At 45.4% G+C, this 16,983-nt stretch overlaps 4 protein-coding genes across 4 annotated transcripts; 2 read left to right on the top strand and 2 right to left on the bottom strand.

The window, feature by feature from the left end:
- Nucleotides 1-592: 592 nt before the first annotated feature.
- Nucleotides 593-1,472, top strand: GGS25DRAFT_505363 (cyclophilin-like domain-containing protein). The gene is made up of 2 exons (XM_049262220.1): nucleotides 593-697; nucleotides 823-1,472. The coding sequence occupies exons 1-2, from the start codon at nucleotides 665-667 to the stop codon at nucleotides 1,273-1,275; spliced, it is 486 nt and encodes a 161-aa protein (XP_049114299.1). The 5' UTR covers nucleotides 593-664; the 3' UTR covers nucleotides 1,276-1,472.
- On the bottom strand, nucleotides 1,473-3,519 carry GGS25DRAFT_505362 (uncharacterized protein). Its single transcript, XM_049262219.1, has 2 exons — nucleotides 3,114-3,519; nucleotides 1,473-2,975 (listed from the first exon to the last, which is right to left on the bottom strand). The coding sequence occupies exons 1-2, from the start codon at nucleotides 3,183-3,185 to the stop codon at nucleotides 1,818-1,820; spliced, it is 1,230 nt and encodes a 409-aa protein (XP_049114298.1). The 5' UTR covers nucleotides 3,186-3,519; the 3' UTR covers nucleotides 1,473-1,817.
- A 1,063-nt stretch (nucleotides 3,520-4,582) lies between these two features.
- On the top strand, nucleotides 4,583-6,475 carry GGS25DRAFT_433424 (uncharacterized protein). The gene is made up of 2 exons (XM_049258674.1): nucleotides 4,583-4,654; nucleotides 4,831-6,475. The coding sequence occupies exon 2, from the start codon at nucleotides 4,873-4,875 to the stop codon at nucleotides 6,022-6,024; it is 1,152 nt and encodes a 383-aa protein (XP_049114297.1). The 5' UTR covers nucleotides 4,583-4,654; nucleotides 4,831-4,872; the 3' UTR covers nucleotides 6,025-6,475.
- Nucleotides 6,476-6,672: 197 nt separating this feature from the next.
- GGS25DRAFT_433445 (uncharacterized protein) lies at nucleotides 6,673-8,838 on the bottom strand. Its single transcript, XM_049258675.1, has 2 exons — nucleotides 8,475-8,838; nucleotides 6,673-8,415 (listed from the first exon to the last, which is right to left on the bottom strand). Exons 1-2 carry the CDS (start codon nucleotides 8,569-8,571, stop codon nucleotides 6,926-6,928), a joined length of 1,587 nt encoding a protein of 528 aa, XP_049114296.1. The 5' UTR covers nucleotides 8,572-8,838; the 3' UTR covers nucleotides 6,673-6,925.
- Nucleotides 8,839-16,983: the final 8,145 nt, after the last annotated feature.

Below are 16,983 nucleotides of genomic sequence, written 5' to 3'. Positions count from 1 at the left end.
GTGTTTCTCAAGTGTTGCAAGGCTATTTGCGATGAATTTTTACTTAAAAAACCCCCCCCTTCTTGCTGACCCGTTTGAATACCTGACTTATAAGTACTCAATATCGATGATCTGTTGTACTGGGTAATTGCTGAATGAAGCGATGCGGAAGCCTTATATGGATGGATGTTAAGTTGATATTGACTCTACAAGAAGAAGCCTTTACCAAAGAAGCTTCAGATTGCCAGGTGCGGATTAGACACGAACACCTCATTTGCGTCCATATGAAAATGAAACTAGCAATGTCTTTTCCAAAGTTTTATAGTGCCTCTATTCCGATAATTAGAGAGAGAAGGAAATGAATTGTCTCCCAAGTCATGAGATGTTGTTCGTGATGTTGTTTTAGGTACTAAAATATATTGTTGTACAATTGTACAGCACAGAACCTTAGTACTAGTAGTAACTATCTAGTAACTATTGACTCCCCCAGGATGCGTCAATGGTTCACTTGAATGCATAGATTCCTATATTAAGGAATATGCTTAGTTGCATAATTCAATTGAACAATCTGCATTTCGAGGTGTTGCCCCTCCAAGAGCTTCAACTTTGGCCAGCTTCAGCTTCAGCTTCAAGCTTCAATAATATATAATAATATATAAAAGTTTCATTCACCACATAGTATAAGATGACGACAAACGTAGCCCTTGACACCTCAATGGTGCGTATGCCCTCCCCTCCCAAATACATACTCCAGCTCTTCCAATCTCCAACTACCTGCATATGTAGGTAGGCAGGTACCTATACTTATCACCTATTTACTAAAAAAAAACCACAACATTCCAGGGCACGATAACGCTCGAGCTCTACACGACGCACGCGCCGCGCACATGCACCAACTTCGTGACCCTCGCGCGGCGGGGCTACTACGACAACTGCATCTTCCACCGGATCATCCCCAACTTCATGGCGCAGACGGGGGATCCCACGGGCACCGGCCGCGGGGGCACCTCCATCTACGGCGAGAAGTTCGCCGACGAGATCGCCCCCGACCTGCGACACACCGGCGCCGGCATCCTCAGCATGGCCAACGCTGGCAAGGACACCAACGGCTCCCAGTTCTTCCTCACCCTCGCCCCGACCCCCTGGCTCGACGGCAAGCACACCATCTTTGGCCGCGTCAAGGCCGGCCTGGCGGTTTTGAAGCGCATGGGCATGGTGAAGACTGGCGCAGATGATAGGCCTGCGGAGGAGGTCAAGATTATTCAAGCGAGAGTGCTAGAGGAGGAAGCAGCTTAATGCTCATATGTATTACATGGGCTCAACTACTACATACAGACAATGAACGAAGGGCGGCGGAGTATCTAGCGAGAATCGAGATAGGCATGGGCACCTAGGCAGATGACGATGTTTTCATGAGTCGGCGTTCTGGAGTCTCAGAGAAATCTTATCTTCATCATTAGGTAGACGCGTACAAAATACCAATTGCAAAACATCTCATAGTAGTAGTAAGTACCTGATGTGCACCAGCGACTATAAAAGCCCTCGTGTACGGTCATTCGGGGTCCTGTAAATACATATGTGCACAAGAAGCATCTTTTAACATACAGTTTGCCGAAAACCCAACGCCGGTTATTCCCCTATTCCCCTATTCCCCGGACGAGATGCATACCTAAGTTGCCCAGCCACTTCATTGTTTCTTTCTTTCTTCAAATAACCCCGGAACCCCGTTTCAATGCAAGGCTCTCTGGCCGTTGTACAAAATGCTATGATAATCAGTGCATGTCAATAATACTTGTCCTATTTTCGATGCTCGATGTAATAGAGACATTGTTTTGAAATTAAACGACCGGCGGAGAGGACAGTGTCCCTGAGCTCTCAGACTCGCGGTCATCATCTCCCCCACCGCCACTTGGAGCTGATGTCTTGCCATTGCTTTTAGACATAGGCGATGATAGGAGTGGTTTAGAAGCGCCCAGCTTCAGCTTTTTGGCCGGGCTAGGCACCTTCGTTACCTTCTTCTTGGGGGCGACTTCAACAGTAGATCCTTCAGCATCGTCATCGTCGACCTTCTGCTCAACACTCAATGAGGAACTCGTCTTGACCTTCTCCTTTTTGGTTCCTCCGGAGCCCTTCTGCTTGAGGACCAGCTTCTTGTTGGCCGCATTTGCTGCAGTAGGTTTCAGTTTCTTCTTCTTGTGCGCATCATTATCGGTCTCATCATCATCATCCATCTCATCACCGTCCCTCTTCTTGGGGCTACTAGCCCGTGAGCTCGGGTGGGGAGTACCCTTCTGACTGGATGGCGGAGTTCCATCGGCGCTACCGTTGGCATTACTGCCGTTGCTAATCTTCTGCGCAGCAGCACGGCTCGCGGTACGTCCACTATTCCCAATGCAGGAACCCATGTGATTGTTCAGGCGGGTGACCAGAATGCATCGTTTGCATTTGCTACAAGTCGCCGATGGGAATGAGAGCATGTTTGGGGGTCGCGAGGCGGCGCCTCCGACTGCTGTATTTCCATCCGGCGCTGGTGTCTGCGAATCCGTGTTCTGCTCTAGCTTCTTCTCCATGTCCTTCTTCTTCTTGCCTCTGCCCGGTCCCTGTGCAACCCAAGTTTGTCCATAAATGTCGTAGCCAGGTTTGTCAATGTATGGATGTTTCTTGCAGTATATTATGCTTGGATCCGGTTTTCTTGCTCCTTTGCCGTCGGTGGGATAAAGTAATCGCGGAAGGTGACATCTGGGACAGTCAATGTCCTTGGTGGTAGCTAACGGGTTTCCCTTGAGTAGCACCTTTCCTTCATCGTAAACAGCTGCATCTGTTTCAACTCTGACGTCGGGCCGAGCATCGGGGGCGGAGGAATCTGAAGCATCGGCAGCTAACTTTTCGACGCGAATGGCAGCGGTTGCAGCGCGGGCTATTTTCTCGTCTCGGTGCGTTTTCATTAACAAGTCGTGAACGATATTGTAGAGTAGATCATCTAACACGGCATGCGCCTGACATAACCGAGTTAGTTTTAATTCACGAAGCTTCGTGGTGGTTAGGTATTAAGATGTGAATTTGTAAGCATCAATGATCATGTCATGTCATGCTGCTAGATATAGGTTAGGTAGGTAGGTAGGTAGGCAACTTACAAGTTTATCCATGCTCCCGGCATCGTCAGAGGCTTTGATGACCCCAGCCTTGCCGGTATTAGATGAAGCCATGATAAATGCTCAATACCCGTCGTTGGCGACGTCGAGCTTTGAGATGGTGGGGGGAGATGAAATATGTAATGAGGTGGAATAAGAAGAAGTTCCACCGAATCTGAAGAATATTAGGTAGGATCGCGAATCTGGGTATCAAAAGGAGATAACGGAAATGATGACTTTTTTTTTTAAGGATCAGAACGGGAAATGTAGGTAGGTAGTACTGGGTACACAAGGCACTGAGCGCTGGGCAGGGAGTAAGGTTAGGGAGCTGGAGAACTGTACTACTTGTACGTGCTTGCAGTTAACCAGTGCATGCATCCACTCACTCCCCGGAATACATCCATGGCATGATGGAGAGTTACAAGTCAAAGCCCCTAACCTAAAATTATAGGTACTACCTAGGTAAACTGGTAAAGTTGGAAGGCGGCTTACATACATAGTACTACATAGGTACCTAGGGTATGTAAGCCTTTAAGGTTCAATGGATCCATGGATGTTTGTTGGATTCAAAGATCAGGAACGGCATAACAAGCTAACTAGGTTAGTGAATATTGAATTTCCATGATGTAAATTGTAAAATACCCTAGGTAGTCCCTACATTACAAACTACAAATACTAGTTATTTGCGATTTCACATTCAAGAGAAGATGTTGGTAAAGGAACTTCTTGCTTAGGCGCCGATGAGGAAATAACATTGAGTAATGTAGATTACTGCATGTACGTACTTCGTACTTGTATTGTACATACTTCAGTAGGCTAGAGGCTAAGTTAGGTACATATGTAGTTAGTACCAACTGTAACTATTGCAAACATTGAACTTGAACAGAGGCTGAATTTTTGGCCGGTAAGCAGACAAGTACAACCTGTATGTACACACAGACTAGCGGCTATGGCGAATCAATATACTGGAAACCCCCCCATGCATTAGTAGACAGAAGCGTCCCGGGACCTTAAATAGGTGCGCTACGTAATACCTTCAGATACTAGTTGCATAATTACATAGTAGCTCATGCGAAAACACCAGATCAGTTTTATCAACTCCAGATGTCTTCAAGTTCTTCATGTGCGCCACTACTAGGTACAAGATATAGATGTAACCTACTTGTCTACTGGGAGAGAGATATTAGTTATGGACTTATGTAGTTAGTACCGAGTACCTAGTAGTAAGCACGTTCGCGCATACATGTAACTAACGTTAGTAGGATTAGGTAATTATAGTTATAGTACGGCCCCTACATAAACTTGAAATATTAAAATAGTGCATACTAATAGTTAGTATGCACTTATCATGCATATGCATAGATGTAATTTGACTTCAAGTTCCAGTTGTCCATAGTACTAGGTAGTGGGGCCTATCGATAATGGCCGAGGTTTTTCATATCTCCAGATTTCAATTTCTTTTCCTTTTCACTTTTCCCCATCCATGAATATTTTATTTACGTACGACGTACCTAATAAAAGCTTTGGGAGCACTAGGTACCTAGGTAGGTGACTTACCTAGGGTATATAATACTAGTTACTGCCAACATTGAAACCACTTAACGCGGTTGGTTCCGCTCATAGTCCTCCACTGTTCTCAACACGAATTGTCATCACATCACCAAAATATCCATCATCACAACTGCAATTCTCGTGCCATGTTAACATCTTACTTTCTAAGCTAACACCATTACCAATACGCATTTCTGCTGTGAAAACAAACATGTCTCTTCCCTCTACCAACGCCAATGGGCAGCCTTCCATTCGTAATTTCTTCGTATCCAAACCGCCCGCATACACTCCGCCCCCCGCGTCGTCACGCCCACAAGGCACATCTTCCGCTCCTTCTCCACTGCCATCGACAACTGCTACTGAACCTTCTCCTTCGAAAATCGCACAACCTGGACTGATATCACTACCGTCGTCAGCTCCTGAGGTTATACCAACAAGGCCGGCCGGCCTCCACCCACAAGCCACCATCTCCCCAATTCTTCCCGAATACATCCCCGCTCTACGGCGCATAACTTCCCTTTTACTTCCGGTTAGCTATCCCGACTCCTTCTACACAAAAATCTCCGACCCTTTGTCGTCAGGGGCTTTCAGTCGTGTGCTCTTATGGTCCGACCCCGCCGATCCCATTGATTCCACACCAAAAGTAATAGGGGGTCTTGTCTGTCGGCCTGAACCCTCCCCCTTCTCATCTGTACCTGGTCGAAGGTTTGCCGCTCCTACGACCCCCGACGCCCAGCCTAATGCGGTGTATATCCAGTCGCTCGTCTTGCTTTCGCCATACCGACAATTAGGTCTCGCCGCGGCGCTGCTGGAAGAGGTCGCACGGCTCGCGGCCGCCAGCGCATTTGCATGTCGGGAGGTTTACGCCCACGTGTGGACGGATAACGAGGACGGCCTGCGCTGGTACCTGGCACGTGGGTTCACTAAGCACAGCGAGATTAGCGGATACTATTTCAAACTACGGCCAGACAGCGCGTGGATTGTACGCCGGCAGATCAACACCAACGGCGTGACCTCGGCACTCGGTCTCGAAAGCAGCGTTAGCAAGGAGGCGCAGGCTTCGGATGGGACAACGACAATACCATCAAGTACCACAACGGCAGCGGCGAATCTACTAAATAAGCCAACAGCACCCCCATTGCCGGCTTTATCGCTGCCACCCAGGAGTAGTGGACCTTCGCCTAATCGGAGCCCCGGGGCAACGGGTTTATCGTTCCAGAATGCGCGGCCAGATATGGAGTGGAACGACCTGCCGGCGGATATGCACAGCGCGACCGCCAGCAACGCCAGCTCACGAAGTAGCTCTACCGCGCCGCGTAAGAAGAAGGATCGCGCATATCCTGCTGCCGCTTTTGGGAAGTAAATTGCATAGCAACCCTTCCCGAACCCCAAGATCCCACCACAAACGCGTATACCAAGAGCGATTTTCAGGAGTACTTACGCGCCTCACAAATAGGGTAGAATTGCATGGGATGGAGTAGAATAGGGATATGAAAGGCTATGATTGCTCGTAGGCTGGCTTTGATTCGCGCAAAAACACAAATGATCCAATGGGTTTGGCGTTTGCAAAAGATGTGTGCTGGGCGGGGCTTCTCAACGCATCTTCTTACATCCACGAATGCCTACCCTCCAAGGTACCTATCCGTCTATCTACATAGTACATATGTATAAAACAAAAAGGATTGGCTAGTTGAAGTTACTTACCTTTATATATATTTATCTACTACCAAGGTTACAAGACAAGGGGGGTGGTTATAGATGTTGGGGAGACAGGAAGGCGTAAATAATTGGTTTAGAACAACACTCGCGGAGTTTTTATTTTCGGTTCGTTTGCGCGATTATGTAGAGCGTCTGTGAGATTAAGGTACCCAGTTGGCAGGTAGGCAGCTTGGTCATATTTAATTTTATGTAATTAGATGGGTGCCGGAAGGGAGTATGTATGTGTAGTTTGATGTGTTGATATATAATGTACTAGGTTAAGTAGGTGTTTACAACATGAATGTCTCCATCTAGGTATGGAATAAACCTCGCCTCGCGACATCTTTGCAACCTGTATATTATATGGACATCTAGCATATCACAAGAGTAAGAGTGGCTCGTTATAAAAGTATTGCATTAGGTCATGATGGTAAAATAATATAAACTAGGTAGGTACATGCATGTTCAATAACTTCACCCCACGCAATCCATAGCCTCTGATCCAGGTGCCGTAGTGGTTCGAACATATAGAAAGTAGAAAGAAGTCGTGCCCCGGCCGATGCTCATCATGCCACTGTCGTCGGCTCCGCAGTCCCCGCGAAAACATTGGAGATTTTCTGGGCGACGTCGTTTCTAAGCCGGTTCAAGTAGTCCCCGACGGTCTTCCTCTCCATATTGGCTGCAACGAGCGCGATCAGGGCGGCACCGACACCACTGCCGTCTTTAGCAATCCCGATACGGATTTTCTTCGAGCCTTCCGGTCCGATTCCTTCGATCGCGGAAAGACCCTCGTAGATCATATCCCGGAAGAATGGGTAGTGTTCTACTAGGCTGCCATCGACTCCAATGTCGATTGGCTCGTCACCTGCCTCCTTTAGCTTGCCACTCTGCAGGACGATAGCACCGAGGGCCACAGCGGAGAGCCTGGCAGCCCGGCGCCCGACCGCGTATGCCACTTTCTTGAAAGCTAGCGCATCCTCGCGCGAAGCAGCGTATACTTGTAATTGCTTTTCTAGCTCTTGTCGCAGGGTCGAGAAGTCAGGCGTATTGTCCGCTGCGGCAATGGACATTATGGAACTGTCAAGGCCCCATTGCTGGAAGACGCTAGACTCAGCGCCAATGGTAGTGGTGGATTTCCAGTCGTTCTGGCTAGAATTCTCGTCGCGGAACAACGATATGCTAGGGTTTTTGAGCATATCTACAATGGCGAGGCGGACGATTTCACCCAGGAACATGCCAGACACCCGCTTCTCGAACATCTGGATCCCAGGGTTCACACTCTTCTTGTCTAATTCGATATCGTAGGAGGTGTTGGGTAATATGTTTAGCTGGTTGTCGAAGGAACCCCACTCAGTATTTACGACCATCTGGCCAGTCGACTTATCGTAGTCACCCCCGACAGGCTTCTTGATGTTGGAAACCTTTTCCACGTAGGCGCCATTGGTACCAGTTCCAAAAATGGCACCTAACAGGGTAGCAGTTTTGCCCGGCGACGTGTAAGAACGAGCCATAAGCGTGCCGACGGTGTCGTTCACTAAAGCAGCTACTTTGACGGGCAGGTGAAGCCTATCGATTTCTTGCTGGAGTAATGCGCAGACGTCCTTGCCAACTGCATCCGGGATATCGAATCCCTTGGTCCATCTCATTAAAGTACCTTTGTTGATACCGGATTGTTGGACAGGAAAGCTAAAGGTAAAGCCGAGTCGAAATATTTGTTCGTCCCGGTAACCCTCTGGAGTGCTCACAGTTTGCCGCCGACGGATGTGAGCATCAAAATGATCTCCATGGTGAGTTCTTAAGAAGATCTCGATTTGCTTAGCCAAGAATCCAAATAACTGATGGGCGTGTTCTGCGACCATCAGCTCTTTCGGGATTGCGACTTTGCTATATGTGAGATTGAAAGTGGTGTCGCCATTTAAATGGACTGAACAAACTCGGAAGTTCGTGCCTCCTAGGTCGACGGCTAGGTATAGTCCCTTTTCGGTGCCATTGGGGACGCCGGTAACGTATGTGGGAATTTGACTCAAGCTGGTGCCATCATGTTGTAATCCTTCCTCTAAACGTAGGTTAGCAAAAAGTCTAGGTATCGCGATTGAGATTGAGGCATGATCGTACTCATTTGTCGTAGGAATTCTAGGACGCCCTTATTCACCTCTTCGTCCGAGTACTCGAACAATGCCGCGATGCGACTCGTCTCTTCGGCGAGGGCCATTGTGCGTATGTAAGATATAGGAGGAGTAGTAGGAAATGGTTGAGGGGATTCGCAGACTGGTTCTTGGGTTACAATGGCTGGAGGGGATGAAATGATACGAGAGAAAGGATGTGATGTGAGGATACGTGAATATTGAGATTTGACATTCGTCAGAAAAAGTTGCGCGGTCTATAAGTTTAGAGGGGCAATTATTAGCTTGATAAATCCTCATGGCGTCAAAGGGGATCAGGGGGGGGAAGGGGGGGCTTTGACTGCGGGGCCCGGCGAAGAGCTTGGTATGTATAGTAGGGCCGTATGTTTGGTGGCGCGCTACATAGACCCGTGACTGTAGGTACAGTATGTACATAGTAGTATTACATATCCATATCATTATCCACGGCTAGATGTACTATACATGTAGTGCACATATACTGTATGTACCGTGACATAGTGCTACCTATGTATAATAGGTATGACCTACATCATGCTACATATGTAGTGCTAGTACCTACCAAGCCGTGGGGCCATGGGGAAAAATCATTCGAGTAAGAAAAAGAGAATAAAGGAAGATAAAAGAAAATGATAATCATAATCATAATCATAACCATAATAAAAAACTCCTTACCAAGACAAGAATCAGAAAGATCAACGAGAAAATGCGGAGGGAACCGAGAGAAGGCTGTACCGCCGCCTTGTCGTATTGTTGAACTTTGGTGCTATTGGTGCTATTGGTGATGTTGTTAGGGTTCCTGCTAGTGTTGCTGTCTCCTGATAGCCGCGGATCGTCGTGCTCGTGGTTGTCAGTATGCGGTGGTGTGGTACTGAGACAGATCGACGAAGGATCGCCATCAGCTCTGGCGCTGAAGCGCCAGGCTTTAAAGTATTCCGACAGGAGAGCCACGGCGAGTTTCGCGGGGCTTTGGTGGGGTTATCTGGAGACTTGTCTGGAGACTCCGGAAGATATATCGTCATCAGCGGCCCTGCATTGAATGCCCCCGGGGTACAGGGGATAATTCTCCAGGGCTGGTTTGAAACTTCGCTTCGATGAACCGCTGGCCGGCCTTATTTAATTGTTCTACCGCAGAAATGGCCGGGTTGAGATGGTTGGGTTCAGTGGACAAATAATAACGCACCTGCGTAGACAGGCTTTATGTTTAGTCGTAACCGGGCCGTATATGTGCGTTACCTTGCAGATTATCTAGTTCGCTGCGACGGAAACGATGATATCATCCGCGATCCACTCCTGCATTGAATGCAGTCTAGAACGGCCGAGGTGCAGATGGCTTTTTAGCCTACTAAGGACCTAAGTAAGGTGTAAAGGCCCTAGGTTAGTGGGATTTGAATTTTGACCCGTGGGCACACAAAAATGGGATGGGGAAAGGGGGTGACAGTGACAATTTGGCGGGCTTGTCCGACCAGTTGGTCTCTTCAACGCCCCGAGGTATGTTGTTAGTCCCAGCAGCCCGGATACCAAAGAGAACGATCGGTTGACTCTCGAAGCAAGATATTAAATCTTGCAAGCATGGAAGTGAGGCCACTGGAAAAGTGAATGCCACTGAATGAACTATAGGCTGGGGTATACACATGTACGTACAAGTACTGTACAATATCACGAACTGATATAGGTAGCCGGATTCCGGGTCGGCTTATAGTTAGGTATTTTGTTACACTCGATGTTAAAGGTGCACCTGAACAGGTATTCTACCCTTTCAACCAATCGAAAAGCTAAGCCACGGCAACAAATATGACGAATATATTATGGTGTATGTATGTATTTGAGGTAGAACACCCAAAAAATACTAGGTATGATATCGGGAATAGGCTACGGAGAAGTAGGTAGACAGTAAGACAGCGACGACAAGAATGGTCAAAGGTAATGAATGTCCTTTGCAAAATCTCAACAGGTTGAACGCAGGTTGAACGCAGGTTGAACGTTGGGAGAGTCCTCGAGTTTGCGGTGAAGCGATTAAATGATTAAACCCCTGTTTCACGATACCTCAATCGGTTAGATGCCACCTTTCGCAAATTATTATGTATATATAGAGTTATATGCATCAAAGGGGTGAATGGGCCCAGGGGGAGGGATGCGATCGTAGGTCGAAAATGAATATCCGAATTACAGGTAGATTTGAGTAAAGACGTCAATAGAAGTTCTCACTTCTGTGTAAGTTGGCTGAGTTATTTCAGCATATTTATCTCATAATCCGAGTCGTACAGGGGGTGCTCCCTCTAGTCCAGTCTGAATATCAAGTGTCGCATAATAATACAACTTCAGTTCAGTTCAGTATCTTGTTTCTAAACAGAACGGTTGAGGTCATTGTTACTGTAAACTTTCAAACTTGGATCATGGGGATCATATTCATGGGTGGGTACCTATATTTAGTTATAGCCCAAGCACTTTTATCAGCATACGGAAGGGGAGCAGTTCAAGTACCTACATATATGTAGGCATTGCCTGCCCTTTAGAACTGGGGGTTCAAGAGAAGAAAAGAACTGGAATCTGAATTTCACGATAATTGGGATGACCTTGGATAAATCCATCTTCATATCACCAGATAAATTATCTAAATTTACTTTATACCGATCTCAAGATATTAAAACTTACTACTACTAGTAGTATAGGCTACCAGGTACCCTTCTCTTACTATAATCTTAAAGGAGATTCAAGGCGTAGTGTGATAGATTTCAGACTCTGGTATGTATGAGTTATTTGTTGAGGATGTACATGAACCCAAGTGCCCCCCTGTTGATCACCTCAAACTCCCCCCATTTTGGGCCGACGACTATACCTCATTCGGACAGGCACTTGGGCTTAACTGCTTTTTTAGGCACTTGGGTTCAACTTTTTGTCACTTAAGGTTTATTTTTACAAAAACAAAAAATTCATAATTAATTATTAATTAATTATAAACATAACTTTAAAAGATAATTATAATAATTATTAAGTTTAATATTTTATATATTTTAATTTTAATTTAATTAATTTATAATCAATTTATAATTAATTTGTAATTAATTATAAATTGATTTTTAATTGATTCTTATTTAATCATTAATTAATTAAAAATAAATTGCTATCGGAGGCTTATCCGCACCCTAGTACATAGCGCTGGTCCGGGCTCTCCAGCTAGCCTCTAACATACTATCCTTAATAACTTTTCCTTCAATAGACGCATCTTGATGCAACCGGTATCATTAGAACCGCCTCAATTAGCGCTTCCAAATGATATATGGTTCAAAGAAATGCGACCAGTGGTTGCGAAGTTATTCGGGGTTGAATGAAGTAAGCACTTTTAACGCTAGCCGAGGGCCATCACGTGATCAAGGTACCGATTACAGATGTATCTTTTTTCAGGTGCTTCTTAATCTTTAAATTCAAATAACTTCAGATTCAGATATCGCATTAATCTGAAACATATATTGTTTGGAAGCTCTAATTGAGGCGATTCCAATGATATAGGATGCACTAAAGCGGCAGCTTGGGCTGATTGAAGGTTTGAAGCTTGGGCTTTTTGCAGCCCGTTTTCTTTGTACCTGGGTGCAAAGGCAAAACTCAAAAAAATAAGACTCGAAAGTTCAAATAATCAGGTGGGCCCCTGTAAAGCATGTGGCCAATTACAGCTAGCTAAATTCCGGATTTTCGTGTGACCGAGCCCCATTCTGGGTGGGCTTTATAGCGGGACACTAGGCCTAAAATGGGGGGAGTTTGAGGTGATCTACAGGGGGGCACTTGGGTTCATCTACCTCCTGGTTATTTGTTGTATTTCGTAGGTACGATCCCGTCAGTATTCCCCATCCCTAGCGGACACGAGAGCACTAAATGAACCCGACACATGCCCTGAACCAATTTCGGGCTATTTGGCCGCTACGTAGGGATACTATAGTTGCTTTTTGATCCTCCGTGTGGGGCGGAGTTCCCTCTTGGGAGCCAATTATGGAAACCGAATAAAATTGTATGCGGTTGGCCATGCCGCCATGGCCTGTATCTTGATAACTTGAACCTACTTTGGCTGCTGCTGGTACTATTTAGGCAAGTGCCCAGGTGACCTTGGATTCAACAATGAATTCTCGTATCATCCACAAATTGGCGGTCATCTAGCCGGCTCTAGTTGAGGATGTAGTTATATCCATGTATAATAATATATAGGTAGTAAGGTCCCCCGGACCTTATATTCGTCCTGCCCTTTTGGGTAACTATATCAGCTCTAGATCTGCTATTATTGGCTCATATCTTCATCAAATGCTAAATTTGATCCCAGTGACTAGGTTGATAAGTGAGCAAGCACTAGGTATTACAATGCTTAAGTAGGTGCTTACTTGCCTACACAACTCTTGGTGTCTTCTAGTATAAGTTTTCAGCCTCAATGTTTATCTTAGCCTCTGGTTGTTCATTTGGTCAAGGAAAAGGAATCAACTGATGCAAACCTGGAGACCACTAAGCCTTTACCTGGCCTGATTACCAAACATACGACATAACTGGTGGCTGCTGCTGCGAAGCACATGAATATAAAGACTTCGGGATCACCATAACATCTTTGACCTATCCCATTCAATTATCATTATCCGCCTTATATGCTAGAAATGCCATATTCTCAGTTGGTTGAGGTTAAAGGGGAAATTCTCAGAGGGTGGTGATCTTTGGAAGTAGGTAGATAAGGAATGATTTACAAAGCTCTTTCTCTGCGTTCTTATTGGCTTTCGAGGGAAAAGGGGGGAGAAGTGTAAAAAGCCAATTTATCATGTGCACAATCAATTGAATTTTCGCAACAAGAGAAGAGAAATTCCATAGTACCGGGTGCCTATATGTGCCATTCCAGACAGTAATCGCACTTCGATGAATATAATAATAGTCGGGCGTTTGCCGTGAGGTTGGAATAGGGCGAAAAATACCTAGGGAGCAATAAAAATCACAAAAGTTTGTCGTGTTCGGAACTCCGTCAATCTCTGCCCCCACGCCACAAATAACACCTTGGTTCCGAACGCGGTCGCGATATTTGTATGCATGGATGCTCTTTTGGAAGTGCCAGGATTTGATTGTTGTTATCTAGACCTTTCCCCGAGGTATATTGCGCACAATATCATATGAGAAGTCTTCTATGGCTCCTAGACAGCTTCTTTTCTAGCAGGAGAGTAAGTTCTTTCGAATCCAAGAGACGAACTTCTACCTGGGAAAGCCTTCAGGGCGAATGCTCAGTTCTCGCTCTCGATGATATGTTTGTTCCGGCAGTCCTACGACTCTTCAGATGCATGACTCTATTTCTTTGAGGCTCTTGTCTCGAGGTGTGCTAAGCTGAATCAGACTCCATGGCATCCCCGAGGCCTAGTTGTGGTAACCAAACGATATATAAACCATCAGCCTTCCCCGACTCACTCATTTATTATCATTTGCCTGTTCAATTGAACATGCTCTTAAATTCTCGCACGAGTTCTTTGACGTTGCTAATCGGCTCGACATTTGATCCGCCACCCAGCGAGGACGCTTCTTAGTCGTGCTTACAATCGAGTACCACGATGCTGTCTACCCAGTGGTATATAAGGCATCTAAATTGATACGTACCGATTCTAAGAACATGTCGGGATAGTCCAATCACTAATTCTATAAAATGTTATAGATCCTTCACATCGCGCCGTTAGCTTCATTTCTATTGGGTTTCGTCTTGAGATATAATAGAGACTTGGGACATCTTACCGCGGTTTGGGGGAGATTCTCATCCCGCTAAGCGATTCCAAGCGCTGCGTACCTATAATAGGTACCGAATTGATCAGTATGAAATTCGAGTTATTCAACATAGGTAGCTTACCCAACTTCATTCACCTCAGCACCACTACTCTTCTTCAGAAAGACTTAGAAGCCTGCCTAGTAGCAACTACGAGCCCAGCAATTATTGCTACCTGTTTTCCCTCATTACACTTTACACTTCTCAGCAATTGCGTCTTGAAAGAATGTGTCATCATTCCAATCTTGGAGTTCCTCTAAAATTCGGTAAGCAGCAGAATGGCAAGGGAGGTGGTAGGTGGTATGCCAAGTATGCCTTTTTACGTTTAACTACTATTCACCGAAAAATATAGCACGAAGATGCACTGCCTCAGTGCCTCAAGTCACAATTACGTCGAAACTCTCGACTGTTTTTACGATTATTGAGGGGTATTTTTGCCAATAATTGATCATTATACACATTTCGCCTCGCTATCATTAGGTGTCTATACCCCCACGCAACAATGAATGAACCCCAAATCTGACGAAAGCGGCCGGACGAAAGTGCAAAATGAACAAAATCAGCCCGACTAAATTAGGGCTTAAACTTCACTCGAAGCCCCGAAGTTGTCGTTTGAAAGTCGTTGGGCATGAAGGACTATTTCACGAAGTATTACAATACTCGGTGAAACAATAGCATCGGACTTCGTCGTATCAACTCTAAGAAACACACCGCCCTTCGGGCATATTTACGGTTACTATGTATGTATGTCATATAATGTCCTCGGTGGCTCAGCACGTCACACACAGGAGGAACAATATGGATAGATGAATCCGAATCATATTTTTTGCGGGTTCTAGAACCCTTGGAAAGCTTCTTGTCAAATCAGTCTTCTCAGGGACTGCGTTACCAGTCGTCAGTTACTATATGAGCTTCTAGAATATCCTGTACTCGTCACCTCCCATGATTTAAATATTATTCTTCAACAACCATGAGCTCCATAATGATGGAACTTACGGTACAGAATATCACTCGTCTAAGAACGACGCCTAGATACAAGCCCAACAATGATATACGCCTTGCCCCGTGTGCGACTATACTGTAACAAATCAGGTGTCTTGCCGCAGGTCTAGATACCCTCGGCATATCTTACCGGAAAATATAGCTTAGCTATGACAGCAAGACGATGATAAGTACTACCAGACATGCCCTGGCGCAGAATTCACCGGAAGATGGCGATGCTTGTGCAACTACGCCAAACCCCAGCGTTTGCCATGAATGGAAATCGGAACGCTTCAACACGATGTCATTTAGGCAGGATAAGCATAGAAAACTCGCCGAGGACAGCAGTTCTGAGGACCAAGATCCACAAATTAGTCCTTGAAATCCCAAAGGTCGATGTCATTGTCCTTAATACACAGAGCCAAATCCAATCAACTACTAATTATAATGTCTTGTATCAAGCGAGTTGTCGAGGACGAGGTTGCAAAGCCACCCCAGCAGAGGGGCTATGATGGAGTTTAAGGACTGTCAATTCTAGAAGCAACGGCTTTATCTTATACTCCTAGTAACATAGGAGTTGATTCGGTACAGAGGGAAGATCTCGAACATATAAGCTCTCCTTTCCCCGTCAATTTGAAGGCCATCTCCTCTCGTTGCAATACACCAAGACTACATCTTTCACCCAACTCTCATACAAACTACCTAGTACTCTTAGACAAGCAACGCCATCCTCGAAACAAAAACTATCTACACACGGAATTAAAACGAGAACTTGCAAAATGGAACAGGTTTGGTACTGCGTAAGTAGAAAATTCCCTTCGCATTTGAAAACGAGTTGCTAACGAAATGATAGTGCCAATGCAAAAACGGCCCCCTACTTGAAATCAACAACCCATGCTGCTCAATGTGTGGGAAACACCGTTGTTCCGAGTGTACAATTGAGACGAACAAATAAGCATCTCGACTACTATGAGCATTCAATATCTCATGGTATCAACGGGCTTACGATTCTAGAGGAGTTTCTTCAGAATCCACAGCATGATTTCGACCCTCATCAACTCAGAAGCATTCTATGACAACTCGCTACCTCTACGCAGAGCTCCACAGATAGATACGCTATGACGTTCGGAACAAGTTAGAATATTCGAAATTACTGCTTCTGTTTATTTTCTTTCCTCGCGCGAATACCCTTAGAAGATACATGGCTCAGGCCCGGACGAACATTCTCAATACGTCTCTAAGAGCTGGATAGAATAGAGGATACACGACATATTAGAGGATAGACCGTCACCGGACACTCCTTCTCCCTTCATCATCATCATGTAGCTTTGTACATTTTCTTGGAAGTGGAAAAGGGAATGGGAGAAGGGAAATGAGAAATGGAAATGGAAATGGAAATGGAAATGGGAAAACGATAAAAGGGGAGTTTATCTCCGACCAAAAAAAGTCAATGTCTTTGCTATAGAGTATTTGCTTTTCCTTCTTTTTCCTTCTTGCTAGACTTACCACAGTCCAATTCCCTCGCTTGTATTGCTTCGATAGATTACAATAAATTTCCTTTATCTCACTAACTTGACTCCAATAATCAAATGTGCCTAAGTAACCTAACCTTAGCTATCAGCCCTCTTAGTATTCTCGTCCTTAGCATTGCCATTGCGTAGAATGAAATTGGCTCTGGAAAGTTGTTGAACATAGTGTCCTAACCTAGTGAATGTATAACAAGCTAATGCCTAGG

Source organism: Hypoxylon fragiforme (genome assembly GCF_022984875.1).
Source record: "Hypoxylon fragiforme strain CBS 206.31 chromosome Unknown GGS25scaffold_8, whole genome shotgun sequence".
Classification (NCBI taxonomy): domain Eukaryota; kingdom Fungi; phylum Ascomycota; class Sordariomycetes; order Xylariales; family Hypoxylaceae; genus Hypoxylon; species Hypoxylon fragiforme.
This window is presented reverse-complemented; position numbering and strand designations above follow the sequence as displayed.